General features: G+C 39.5%; 1 protein-coding gene across 1 annotated transcript in view; it reads right to left on the bottom strand.

Annotated features, from left to right (window-relative positions):
* CNTNAP5 (contactin associated protein family member 5) overlaps nt 1–15,046 on the bottom strand; it is a 294,595-nt gene that overhangs the window by 136,142 nt on the left and 143,407 nt on the right. Inside the window, exons 7-8 of the mRNA XM_074828793.1 lie at nt 12,936–13,079; nt 1,532–1,796 (exon numbers count right to left, since the gene is read on the bottom strand). Coding sequence (XP_074684894.1) covers nt 1,532–1,796; nt 12,936–13,079 — 409 coding nt within the window. The remainder of the gene's footprint in view (nt 1–1,531; nt 1,797–12,935; nt 13,080–15,046) is intronic.

Below are 15,046 nucleotides of genomic sequence, written 5' to 3'. Positions count from 1 at the left end.
CAGTAATGGCTGTTAATGCATGCACAATTTCCATAGAATAAGAGGTTGGTTTTCCAGCAAAAGTGTATGATTTTTCAACTAGAATAAGTCCATTTTGAAGTGAAATATGTTGCTGAAGTTTAAAAAGATGTCAAAACAAAATAGGTCCCGTTTGGGGCAAAAATCACTCCATCCTTGAGGAAGCATGAGTTTTGTATCTGACATCTGCAGAACATGGCACTTACAATTTCTGCATATTTTCCACGTGTAAGTAGGCAGTTTAGCAATGTTTTGGATAATACCAAAGGCTGGGCTCAGGTTCATGATTTCAGAACTGCATAAAACAAATACACCCAACCAAATATTGACACTGTCTCAGCTTTGTCTACAATTTAATTAAGATTGCAATAAAGGCTGGAAATGCAGCTTTCAGTGTTCAGCTGCAGCAAGCTAAGGCTGTACCAATCTACATGAATGAGGATAGATGCAGGGCTGCCTCATTTTCTGTCATAAAGGGGAATGAAACACACATGCGGAACAGCTCTGCTTTGACAACTCTGTCAGATTTTATCTCTGCTTCTTTTAATAGACACATCTGCCCTCTTTCAGTCTGTACTGGGAATATTTTAATATTACATATTTTTAAACAGCTGCTCTTTTAGAAAATACTATTATTATTTAGTTCCATCTGAGTTTCATCGGTCTATTACTCATTCACCTTTGGAAAATAGGTATTCAACCTATGCAGAAAATTAATTTCCCAGTCTCCCACCCAGCATGGCTGCATAGCAGCAAGGGATGTGCACAGGCCCTGAGCTAAGAACATTTCTGTTTGGGATGCCAGCATGGCTTATAAGGTTGTACTGGGATGGCAGCTGGGCTACTCTGGTCCTGCCTCTATTGTACAGTCTGAAATTGTTTCCCTGTTTTCTCTGTGAGCCAATGCATATCTGTTCTGGTAAGTGTTTACAAGCAATTTCCTCTGAACTTTAAGTCAGAGAGACAACCCCATTTCACCCTCTTGCATCCCACCAGCTGCACTGCACAAAGCAACTTGCAAACTGGCTAAGGAAGCCAGTGAGGGAGTGTGAGCAGAGAAAGTCCATGGTCCCTCTCTATTCTGAGCATAGCTTAAAGGGAGAGTGTAAAGCTACAGTCAGAGGAAGAAAATCAGCTCTGAGGCTGTCTTAACTTGTGATGGGGAATGGTGCAGCGGCTGAGCTGGCTCCCAGCTGACTTCAGCACAATCTAAGGATGAGAAACAGGAAGGTCTTCATGTGACCTGATTGATGAAAATTTAGTGTGACTGTTTAAGAACACAGAGGCTGAGCTAATTGTCAGGTAGATTGAGTCTGGAGATCTCAGGATGCCAGATTTCCATGCTTAGATCTACCTCAAGCTGCACACAGTGGTTCTATACTAGAAAGCAAGATAAAATTTGAAAAAAGAAAGGAAGATTGGATGCTTCCTTATTACATCATCCTTTTATCTTGTGGGATTGGACCTTTGTATTTTGAAAGGAGACAGGTGAAAGTAAATAAAAATTGAGTACCTTCACTGATTTCCACTGGGTTCTCTGTCTCTTTCTGAATAAGTAGTGTCAATCTCCCACCATGGAGGTAAACCAAGAGAGGTCCTGAATTTTCAGACAATTCGGTGAACAGAAGTAAGCCATCTTTATTCCATGTTCGAAACTGGAAGCTGACTGACAAACCATCGATTTGAGGAGTACCAGGTAGTAGCAAGTAGCTATGACTGGTGCTGACAAAGGTGATAGGAACAACTTGTGGTTCTGAGCAAGAAAAAGTCACATTCCCCTGCAAATAATGAAAATCAAATGTAAATCAACACAACAATTTTTTTTTGGTCATCCTAAAATATCCGTAGTTAAATAAGCTGACTGGATTTCTAATGGCCCTCAAGGCCGAAATAGGTATTGTTACTGAGACACAAATCTTTGGAACTCATTAGGAAATTTCTCTCTCCATTCTGGGAAAACACATCTGACTTAAATATTTTACTTTCACCCCAAATAAGGGGGATCAAAATTCAAAACCTCAGTTCTTAGAAGGATCTAAACACATCCAAATATCCCGTATTGAGACCATGCCTGGGTGAAGAATGGCTTATTTGCTAGCCCAGACAGACCATCTCCACATGGCCACATCTGCATTGTGTTTCCCAGCACCTCCCACGTCAAGCTCAAGTTTAGCTTTATGTCAAGAAAATCAAACTCATTTGGATCTATGCTGACTTCAGGAACTGACACCAAAGGAACAGCAAGTCTGCTTGCACTTTCATGTGCTGTGGGATTTGATACAAGTGTCCTGCATTGGCTTTTCACTGATGGGACTACAGGGATGTGAACAAGGCAAGCTGCAATTGAAAAAAGCATCCTCCAATGCACAGGGATCCTACCAAACAGACTAGATTTATTCTAAATTGAAGCCAAAAATCAGCCATTAATGACAGTACTTTTTTTCCCCATTTACACCAATGCTACATAACCTTAAAAGCAATAATTCCCTCATCCACTTGAATCTACTACATGGGGCAAAACGCGAGGCAAATTTCCTGGGTTTGTTTCAAATATTCAATATATAGCTTGCAGTAGCAGTACTGGTTATGTTTTCTTTCACCCAGAGTGACACAGTCTTGTGCTACTCCAAATGATAAAAGTCCACTTCATAATAATAATACCAGAATTAGAATTTTTCAGAAATTGTTTCAAAATTCATAAGGAAACTCAGAGAAAAAGTCCCTTGAATAAAGTACTTACAGTGGGATGAAACAACAGTGATGTTTCCTGGACAGTGCTAGGTCCTACAGTTTTCATGGGGAATTTTGAGGAATTATTAAAACATTACACACACAGCAAGCATGGTAAAATCCAACACTATTTCAATGCCAAACTTAGTTGATTACCTCAGTCATCCAGCCCTGAAATCAATGGCATAATTTGCCCAGAAGTGCAGCACATTTACTCAAAGCAGTCAGCAGAATCTGTACGTGCATGTACCATTGTAGTTTGTAGAAGAAATGACTCCACCATTTTGTTCAGCCATTGTAGATTACCCAACTAGGTCATTCAAGCCATGTAATAAAACCTTAACAATATATAAAGCTGAGATGCATTTAAAGAGTCATGACTTTCAAAGCCACTCCAGGAGACTGCTACAGACAGCTTGCTTTGAACTAGGCTGCTTTGCAAAATACCAACTGGAATCTGATACAAACATTGGAGTAAAAGTATTTCTCCATGGTACTGTTTCTCAACAGAACTCACTCTAACAGGATAATTATAATGAACAGCACTTGATGGATGTGTAGGAAGTTTACAATGCTTGGGGAATTCCTCTCTGAAATCTCAGACAGCTGATGGAACTGTTCCCTATCACTTTCAAATGTCTTTCTAATCTTTATTTTAAAATAGAAAATAAATAAAGTGCTAGAAGGAGACCAAGTTATCACTGGATGAAACAACCCTTGATAGATACATATCTATATCAAGCTACTTACATATTCCTGGCCCTGTTAGGTGAAGAATGCTACATACCAGATTTACCAATGGCAAAAGGAATGTATGGATATATTATATTAGAAGGAGTTCTGAGATATAATCCAAAGCTTACCCAAACTCACCTGAACATTAGTCAGGTGGGAAGTAGGAAATTTGATCTCAACAGTTAAAAAGTTTCTACTACCTGCTGGGTTCTGCCTGCACAAGAGATGCCACAGGCTTTTTTTTTTTTGTCATTGTTGTTATATTTCCACCTCCATTTTCAACCAAATTCATGACAAATTACAGAAAACACAGTCAGCTGCAGTGATATAAACAAATATGGTTAACTTTCTCTAGAGCTTTTTAAAGGTTTAGACATTTAAAATGCGAAAGAAAAATTTTGTTTGGAATTTTAGACATTTACAGTGATTCAAATAACTCCACACAAAGCAGGAAAACATTTACAGATCTCATACATACATAACACTGGAGCTTGGAGGAAAGTTCAAACATTATCTGAGTCTGCACTGAAGTATCTAATTTGCTTCACTGGCAGTGGGAGGCTGTAACAAAATGCAAGACTGTAGAGGGGAGGATTTGCAACATTCGGATAGGATTTTTGTTTCAGCTCTTTGCAGACAGGACAAGCTATGCCTAGACTGACTTAATGGTGCCAGAGAAGGTGAATGCTAAAATGAAAAAACATGTTTGCAATGCACAACAAATTTTCACATGACCTTAAAATAAGCCAGTAAAGACCTTGTGCAGTCAATTTCAGCTTTCAGCTATTTACAGCAACACCATAGCAAAGTACCCCTGATGCATATGCATAGGCCCAAATATAAGGTCAAATTTCTGTCTGCTTTTCATATGAGGTTCTCAGCACGTGCAACTAGTCCTAAACTCATGGATTGCTGTGACCCCTTGAAAAACTCAGCAACAATCTTGTCTACACCAGCTAGTAATTCATGCCATCCACACAGAAGTCTTGTACTGGGACAGGAGCAGCAAAGAGTGTGAACTGAACCCATGGCCAATGCTGGGACATATAGGCAGCACCTACACATCTCCCCCCATGCTTAACCTGGTGAGACTTCAAGCTCTGTAGCCTCTCCACTGACTACCCTGCAGCAGAGTACGCGTGCTCCCACCTGCCACAAGAACACATAAAGGCAGTGCTGCAATATTTTGTGTACATAGGATTAAAGGTACATTTGGGGGATAGAAAACAGGCCTCTTGCAAGGGTTCTTTTAACAAGGTATTTTTGTTACTCTTACTCAAGAATTGAGACCTTCATGATGAAAGAGCCAAAACTAATTTTACTCAGAGTTAAAAACTAGCTGGGACATTTGGGAAAAAACGTTAAATAAACCAATTGATGCCATGGGAACTTAAATCAGTTCAACCGACTCATTTAGGAGGGAAACACCTTCTTAAAGCAGCATTCCAAAGCAAAAACAGATGATGTAGTTAATACACACCAGCAGTAGCTGCTGGTGTCCTTACACTGACCAATGCTGTCTACCTTCCTAGAGAAAATAACATGAAAATTTGAAAAAGAAATACGCAACAGCTACTTTGAAAAATGTTCATCCACTGAAGTGGGATAGCTTCCCATTACAAAAACTGTTAAATTTGCCCTAAATGTTATTCTCAAACAAATTATTCCAGCAGGTTCAAGTCAGAAAAGTAAACAGCTCCTCCTAAACCTGCATCTGATCAGGAGCATTTTGCTTTAATTGGCAGCAGTTCTGGAACTCTCCAGGGTACATGCAAGACTTCTGGCAGACACTTGATTTTATAACTGAACCCAGTTTAACTGACAAGTAAAAGCTCATTGGCTAGGAAATGGGATAAGAAGAGTCTAATCCCTAAAGAAAACAAAAGAGACGCTCAGCTCTATCCAGCTGCTGGAAATTCCAGCTATCATGTGATGTTTGAGAATTCCACTGAGTCCATCATCTCCAGACTGATCAATGACTCCTCTCACAAGCACTGAAAACTTTCCAAAAGAGTTCTTATTGTTCTTACAAGAGAAACCTTCTGAATCTAGAAATGCAACGGAGATATTTGCAATTTGTTCACTGACTACCATGACACTTGCTTCAAGACAAGAGTGCAAGCACCCCAGATTTCTGCAGGCAGGGTACTGGTTGCAGAGGTGGTTATTGTTCAAGTAAGATATTGAATGAACAGGCACAGCATGCTACAGCACTTTTAAAGGAAGAATCAGAGCCTTTCCAATTAAAAAAGAGAATGGAAGAACACAGTTGCTAAGTGATGAGATTAAAAGTGGATTACATAGAAGATCCTCTGAGCCATAAACCTCATCCAAATCTGACTGGAGTCTTTCCAGTGACTTCTGTGGGACTTCAATAAAACCTGCATAACTTTAATGAATCATTTCAGTCTTTTCCAGCCTTTCTTCATGCAGTTTTATGTACTGTTGAATGAAGAGAGAAGACTGCTACAACACCACAGCCTGGGCAATAGGTGACAGGTTTCTGATACATCTCCCTCGCTCTCACAGAATACTAATCAAAAGTAATACGTACTTGGGAGATTATTCAAACTGACAGCTGAACTGAAATCCTCAACATTTAGCCTACCAAAGGATACAGGCCAAGATCACAGCTTGAACAGGAAGAACAATAAATGAGTATTTCTAAGCTCTCATTCTACCTGTGGGTTAGAGCATCAAATGGGCACTTTCCTCATTAATCACTCTATGGATATTATCCAATAAAAAGGATATCTTGTTTTCTGCAGAGGATTAGAAAGGAAAATTTATTTCATATGACAGGTAAAGGGACTAAAATCCCAGGCCTGGCTGAGACACAAATGTGGGTAAACTGGCAAGAATACGTCTAGCTTGGAAATTGGAGGACTATTTCTAGCTGTGAAGAGACTGAGATTACAGACAAATTTGCAAAGAGAGTAACAGAGGAAAAAGGTGACCTCTGGTGCAGTTTTAAAAGGATAAGATGAAAGATTGTCATTCAACTCTGAACAACTGGATTTTAAGAATTGGGGAGGTCCCTTCAAATCCTGTTTTTAAATTAACTGTCTCAAGGAGAACAGATGTCAGGAGACCCACATAGATTTCAAGTACTTTTCAAATCAAGACACTGCTAAGCACTGAATGAAAAGCAAACCAAAGTGAGATATCAGCTCCAACCTTCTGAAATACTGGTGCAAATTGTCTTCAAAGACGATGTGGGAGCACCAAGACACACAGTGTTACTTGCATTAGGACTAGTCCACTGAGTAAGCAACTAGTTCATCCCAAGAGCAGGGCTCATACTTTAAGAGAAGTTCCTATACTGAGGTGGGTTTCTCGTTCTCTGAGCAAAATTTCATCATGGAGATCTGAAAGCTTTCCTGATCCCAATTTCATTGAAATTAATGTATCCTTTTGAAAATCACCCCTGTGATAGAGAACTGCCCTATCTTTACTCACTCTAGGTATCACATATGTCAATAAAATGCTAATTGTTTATCACATTGACTTAAGTTGCTTACATTAAGATAAAGTTCCTATATGGAAAAAATAGCATTTAACAAAAAAAGCTTTGAAAAAACTGAAACATAGTAACTGTGACAGAATCAGGGATGAGATGCTTGGCTAGACATTTCTGGATGTTATCTCAGACTCCTAAACTATGTCACTCACCAGAAACGGAACAAAGGATTTTACTATTTTTGTGCCCATAGGAACTGTACATTAGTGTTTCATTATATGGTACGATAGCTAAGAGTTGCTGACAAAAGATGGGAGCAAATACAGAGCTCATTAATAAAAATCATACATCATTTCCCTCAGAGAGATAGGAAAAGGAAAAAAAGAGCACAGGAAGAAGCACAAAAAAATATACACCACTTAATATTTTTTCTCATTTGAATAACAAGCAGGAATGAATCCAGCCATTCAAATGCACCTTGCTAGAAGTGAATAAAATAGATGTCTTAGATCAAACTGGCAAATTAGCACAATCCAAGCGCAATTTTTGTTCATGTTTAAGGTAAACTGATCGACAGGTTATGAGGTTTTATCACCTGGAACAAAACACAACAGGAAGGAGATTTTTTTTTTTAATTATTAGTATATTACTATTATGTATTTAAGTATTATTATTATGATGAAAACAGAGGCACATATCTTAAAGTAGAAAAGGGCATAGAAAACAATTCTTATCAACTTTTTTTAATGTATTAGTTTTCTTTATTAGATTTTGCTCTTTTAAATTCCAATCATCTGTGTATCATAGCACAGCACCAGCCTAAATGGTTGGTATGAAATGCACATACTCCAGGCTTTTGACTGTGATGGGGTCAGCTTGCCCCCTTCTGTTGTGCCAGGCAGCCAAGTACCAAGCAGTTTCCAAGGCCTTAGCAATTGGAATAAGACCTTAAAAGACATTTAAGCTTTGGCTTTTCAGCAAATTACATTCTTCTCCATTTTCCTTATTCCCTGCTAACTCCTATGACAATAATTAGCCATCTCTCTTGGTCTCCTACAGGGACTAACAGCCTTATCACCCCCTGCCTTGAAACATCCTCCTCTGCTCAGCAGGTACTAACTGCCCTATTCACTCAATTTGACTACCTAGATAATGTAATAAATTAAACTCTGAGCAACTGTTTCTAACCTGTAATTTGCTAAAGGCTGATGACTCCCAAAAGGCCTTGTTTGCTCAGAAATGTGAAATTTTTTTCCTCATATGTCAACAAGTCTTCTAAAAAGATATGGTCTCTCTCCCCAAAAGACTTGCTTCACTTATGGTCATCACAACTATCAAAATCCTAACACAAAGAAACTTTTATATTAAGAAAAAGAGAGTTTATTATTGGAGCTACATACTGGATTAAGTATTTACATACTGAGAGTCTTCAGAATTGTAGAAAAAGCCAACTGAAATCAGCTGGAAAGCTGTCATTTAGATAGACTTTATTTCAAGTTCTTGATTGAGGTGACACAATTCCTTTTAAAACAATCCTGTTCTGCCATCCAGCAACAATAAATTGGGACCTTAAAATTAATGCTATCTATATAGACTTTCTTACTATTCCACAGTGCAGATAGGATGTGAAGGAAACTCATCTGAAGACCCAGACAGCAGACAGGAAGATAGAAGAAACCATAAAAAGCTATTTTTACAGGAATCAAATATTTCTGGAATATGAGTTCACTTGCCTTGTCTAAAGAACAGCAAACTCAACTACCTTTTTAATGTGTGTGTGTGACTCACACTTTCATTAAGTAATTGCATAAGTTTATTTTTTTTAATAAATTCAACTTAGTCCTATAGGAAGTTGTCAAAAATGTCAATAAATAGTTCCAACAAATTTATTTATGATTTCTATAGTCTGATTGCAGTGCAAAAACTAATGAAAAATAAACAATTAAGAAAAAAGAAAAGATAAATCTATCTCCTGGTTCTCCAAACCCTAGTAGGGGCCTTCAAAAGTCACCAGCCTGATACTCACAGGTATATCAAAACTTGCAATAGTGGCAAGAATAGTGGTAGAATAAGACGTGTGTAGACAAGTAAATTCTTCTCAAGATGAAAGTATCTCAAAACAGCTTAATAAAATAGCATGTTTGGATTCTCTATAAAGGGAATGAATTATTAGTTTACATTCTCCTGTCACTAGGTATCTTTCCTTGCTCTTTGATGCAGGCAATGGGTTATTTCCCTGAGGCACTACAGTGATGCATTTACATGTCACCACATCCCTTGCTGTGCTGAATTGTCACTCCCAGATTCAACATGGCAGGCCAACGTAGAAATTCAAGATTATCTGAGGGCTGACAACTTCTGCCTTACAAATATTTTGCACTCCTCTCTAGTCAGTGCAGAGTTTGCTCTGCTAAACAAAAATACAACTCCAATTCCTGTTAGCTGAAGGTGATGGAAGGGAAGGGGGGATAGGGTTTTCCTCAATTTCAATGAGTACATAGGGTGGATCACTGAGAAGATCAAACACAGCATCTTTTCATGACCTCTTAATTTCTTTCCTTCAGCTAGACAGCTTCTTATTTTGGCATCACAAATCAGTGACACATGAAAAGACTTAAGACCCTGGCCACATGTCACATTGGAGCAGTTTTTAAAAGTACGACCTGAAACTAGCAGTGGGTAACCACTGGTGGCCAGGATACTATCGTTATTTTCAGGATGCTATAGCTATTTTTCTCTTAACTACTCCCTCAGCCAGACATATTTAGCAATTCTCAATGGATTTATCTTCCTAGAACTTGTTCCATCGTCTCCTGCATCTACATACACTCTTAACAAGCACAACATCCTTCAACGAGGAATTCACCATCCCAGATATCAACAGGTCAAATATCCTTCTGTGAAGGACAATTCCCCTTCTGCTTCTTGTAAATGTGGCTCCTATGGTGTATTTTCCTGCCGCTAACTACTTGTCCAAGAAGGGCGAGTAACTGCTGTACCATTTCTCACAATGGGCAGTCTTCACTTCTTTTGTGCTGAGAAGACAGCTAGTAAATAGGGCAGATTTTTACATTATTATTTTAAAGCATTTTCTGAGGTTTCCCAAGGGTCCAGCCCTATGACCATAACAGTGGTAATTACAGAAATTTGACTTCTCATAACCTCTTGCAATTAAAACCAGTAATCACTTTGGATAGCAAATAAAAGATCCCTTATCATTTCTCCACACTCAGTGACCTAGGGGAGAAAAAAAAACACAGAGCAAAAAAACCCACAACATACCATCAGGGACAGAAGAAACCCCAGAGAGTAGATAGCCTGTCCAAATAGATAGGGCTACCATATAGAGAGGTTAAGTATCAGGCAATATAAAAATGGAATTCTGAAGGCGAGTTCCAGTTCAGAGACAGGCTGCCTCGTTATCTTGAGATGTCTTCTCCAGGGGATTTATTGCAAGTCTGACAACTGCAAATGAGTTACAGAAAAGAACAGGCAGAATGATAATCACAGCCACCACCCAAGAGGACAATACATAGTACAGTACTCTGTTATTGACAACCTGTAGTTTCTTCCTCTGACTTTAAATGCAGCTGATTTGGGACCATTATTTATATGGATAAGGAACTACTTCATAAGAGGAAATCTATACCTCCAAAGCTGATGTACCATTCCCCTGCTTGTGTGAAAGATGTCAACAGTAAAAAATCCAAAGTTGATGGGTATGAAAACCCACAAGTTTGGCTCACTGACTAGACTGTGTTAACGTTCACAAAGGCACAGAGAATGAAGCACAGACTGAGTGTTGAAGTCTGCCGACCTTTTGGAATCAAAAACTAGTGTCTCTGAGCATTAATGACTTTCTAATCTCAAACCAGCCAGTTTGTCCTCAAATACCTTTTGTTAGGAGACAAAGGTATTTTGGGTACTAACAATGCAGAACCATCTCTGGTGATCTCTCAGCTTGTGGGGAGGGAACACAGCTATACAACACATTGTTGGAAGAAGTGATTCCAAGTCCCTGACATATTTAATTATTCTTCTGTGTTATTTCTTTCATCATATTTCCACTCCAGACAACCCTAGCAACTACAAAGACGTGAAGCAGAGAAGCTTGCAGCTCCCTGGGGATATGGATTGTTTCTTGAAAACCTCAATGAACTTTGAGTAAAAGCATTTAGTGCAGAGGAAGTCTGGCAGGCAAAAGACTACACTTAGTAAGAACAAGTTATTTTAATTTGAGTAAGTAAATTGCTAAGAAGTGAGGAAGAGCAGGAAGATGGGAGAGGGAGATCAGTCTGTGAAAGCTGGAAGTACCTGAGAGTTGCTAGAGGAGATAAATAGCTGTGATGGAAAGGATGCTGGAAAACCAGAGATTTACAGGGGCTGTTTCCTATAGAAGGATGTTCATCTAAGATTATGAGGTGCTGTGAATGTGGCAACCTTTCCATGCACTTTGCATACTTAAGCGTCACAGACAGCATGTATCAGCTCATAAATCTTGCAAAATGCAGTACAGCAACCAGCCTTTGAAAACTATCATGTTAAAATCATGACTTCTGTGAGGGAGATTGGAAGATGGAGCCAAATCCCTGCTACCTTAAATTGACAAAAGGAGCAGGATTCCTGACCTTCAATCTAGCATTGACTGAACCAAGTATTGTGATAACAGAGTTTCATTGCTTGGGGCCACGTTATACCCAGACAACACCCTTTCCGAGAGAAAACACATTACAAAGTTGTTCTTTTCCCCTTTAGGAAGGCCTTCCCATTACACAGCTGTCAAAACAACCAGCTGTTTAATGACCTAAGACGCAGACCAGAGCTCTTTGCTCCCTTTAGAAAGTAAGCTGAGGAGAAGAGCAATTTAACACAGTTCATAAGATTTGTGCCTTAGCATCCTGAGTCAGAGCAATCAAACTTCAGGTTATTAAAGCAAAGTCTCTCAGGCTAGGGGAACATCCTGGAGGAAGTCTTGACTGCCAGCAAAAGAATGCAGCACTTCTCACCCATCACCTTTCCACTTCCCATTTCCCTGTGTATTCAGCCTCACCCTAGGCAGGGAAAATAAGGAAAGGAAAGCCTTCTTGTGGTCTTCTGGCTTGCTTTGTTGTAGCTTCAGTCTGTTTATACACATTACTACAAACTAGAAGATGCCATGAGAGCCAGAAGCAGTTTCACCTCCACATTCTCCAAAGACACAGTATTAGCCAAAAGGCATATATCAAAGTGTGGTACAGGAGTGAGGCATGAGCTAAATAAAGAGCTGAATTATTTACAATTTGTCAAGGCTGCATGGGAATACACTGTTCTTTCTACTTATGAAATAAAATGTTCTTTATTTTGCTCATGATATATTTAAATGTATCTATAATTTTGGACATTATTATGAGTGAAGTTATGTTTATGTTTTATGTTAGCAGGCTGGATAAGACCATAGTTCCTTTTGCTTTACCTCTACCATCTCACATTTAGAGACACTAATATCAGGTCAATGGTTCTCAGAACTGCCAATACACTGAGTATAAGGGGTGGCACAAACTAAAATATTTCCAATAGTAAAAGAAACATTTATTCTTCTCTATAATACCAACTCAAATAGCAAAATAAAATTTTGCTACTACTGTACTCCACAACAGTGATGGAGAGTGGTTCAGAAAATAAGATTTCAACTGAGTTAACCAGAAGAAGTCTTTATGACTTCTATCATCCCATCAAAAAGACACATTTTAATCTTGGAGAAGGAATTAAAAAGTTTCTCCAAACAAATTGTAATACACTTGGAGAGTCAGAGAAATGTATTAATTTCCACACATGTCTTTCAATAACTCTCACCACAGCAGTCAGTGCTGGCTGGTGTTAGCCTCATCAATATCATTTTTAACAAGCTAATTATGCCCATAGATATCTAAATCTGAACTCCACTCATTCAGTGAAGCCAGCAGCACCAACAGCATGGAAGTAAAGAAGGAAAGCATACATTATTGTCTCTTACCACAGTATAGATCTGAGGTTTGCGTCTTTTTGCCAGGTCAATTATATTGACTCCATTGTAATAAAGGTTCTCGATGCACCCATGGAAATTTTTCCTCTGAAAGGTTCCTGGTTTCCCCGGGACAGGAATACCTCCGAAACTGAGCTTTTGGAAAAAATAAGAACAGTATTTAGCTATCACCCCAAAAGAAAGAGGGCAGAGCCCACTCCATGCAGCCAAGGCAGGACATTATATAAGAACAAGTCACATTAATAGCATCCTGCCGGAGCACAAAGCAGGTCCTGGCTGCCCAACAGGGGAATTACAGGCTGCACAGCATTACAGCTGTTGGAGAAATGCTGCTGGCACAGACAGCTCACTAACTTGAAAACAGCTTTTAAGTGCCTTGACACACCACTTCACCAACCCAATACCACCAGCCCCCCACCCAGGAACACCCAATGCACAAGATAATGTTCAAATGGTCTCCAGCCCACAGGCCCCATGGGCCTGGAGGCTGCCGCCCATCAGCAGACCACAGCGGCCAGGAACCGCTGAGCAATGGAGGAATAAACTCTTCATGTCCACAGAGCACTGGGTTTGCCTGAGAGCTGGAGTCAACCCTTTCCACCAAACATGTATCTGAACAGTTCTGATTTCAGCCAGTGGAGGGTAGTATCACACACGCAAACTACCCCATTTGCACCTTGCAATCGTTTTCCCTAATTTTCACTGTGGTTTGTTCTTTAAAATACTCGCATGTGGTATTTGAGACAGATCAGCGTAATGAAGAAGTTCCGCAAGTTACACATTTAAACAAAACTTCTGCTGGGCTGTTGTCTAAGTAGTGGAATATGTTAGTATTGTGCAGATTACAACTCATCACTCAACTGGAGGGCTGAAAGTCCTAGGAGGATAAAGAGCCTAAGAAAACAAAGCTTCCAAAATCCTTGGAGCATAATTACTTTAGATTCTTTAGAAAAGACAGACAGACAAAGACATAAAGACAGACAGAAAGACAGACAGAACCCACATCCCACACCCCAAACCTCACAACCCCCAAAAATTCTGATAATCCCGTTTTCTTTTGCCAGATGACACAGCTCATTTCTAATTAGCTCCACTGGCCTTTTTGGCAAAGTCTTACTACTGGTGGTACCACTGGATTTTTACTCATTTTTCCCATCGCAACCAGCAGCATCGTGAGTGATGTAATGCCGGTGGGGATCCTGCAGTCATCACAGTTCACAGTGGTTCCAGTGCATCAGGAACTGTGCTGCAATCCCGCTGCATCTGCTGCAGCAAGGGCATGCACTGCTGTGTGGTGCTGTCGACACTGACGGCTGCTGAAACCTGGTGAGCCTTATGCCTCTGTCACAACTCCTAAAGGCTTGTCTCAGCTCATTATTACGAAAATAAAGGGAAATTTGGGGGTTATTTTTCCTCCCACTCCACCTAACAAGATGGGATACCTAAGCAAATGAAACCTCCCTGGATAACCTTGAAAGCACTTCTTTGAAAACAAGTCCTTAATGAACTTACACCTCAGTTGTATTCATTGATCAATTCAGAGAAACAAAGAGGGAACAGACTGCTGTTTTACATCACTTGCAGGGTTGTTATTGGCATGAGGGCTTATGTGGTAGCAATGTTTTTTTCCAGTGAGAATCATTAGTTCTTCCCTTAAAACACCAGACTTTCCTTCTTTCATGTTCTATTTCTTAAGTCTTCTGTTTAGGGACTCTGTACTGGGTTTCAAAACCAGAAGAAAAATCAATATCAATTACACCACTGCATTACTAAAAAAAGTTTCCTTTGTGATTGGCAATAATTTTAATTACCAAACTAATGGTTTTATTACCCTCAGTAAAGCCTTCAATCCCTAAAGTGTGCTGAGATAAACTTTCAGTAGACTGTATTATTGTAACGTTCAACTGAAAGACTGTGCAAATGGAAAGAAAACACACTGCGTGAAATCCTATGCAGCAGGGGCCAGGACGTAGTGCCACAGAGGTCAGTGGTGATGCTGATTTACATCATCCAAAGATCTTCTCTACCATGCTTCCTGTTTTGTAATATCTGGAAAAATGTTCTGCAAATACATTGAAGTCTGAGTTTTCCCTAATTGACAT

Source organism: Strix aluco, chromosome 6 (genome assembly GCF_031877795.1).
Source record: "Strix aluco isolate bStrAlu1 chromosome 6, bStrAlu1.hap1, whole genome shotgun sequence".
In the NCBI taxonomy this organism is placed as follows: domain Eukaryota; kingdom Metazoa; phylum Chordata; class Aves; order Strigiformes; family Strigidae; genus Strix; species Strix aluco.
The sequence above is the reverse complement of the archived record's forward strand: the minus strand, read 5'-3'. Positions and strand labels throughout refer to the sequence as shown.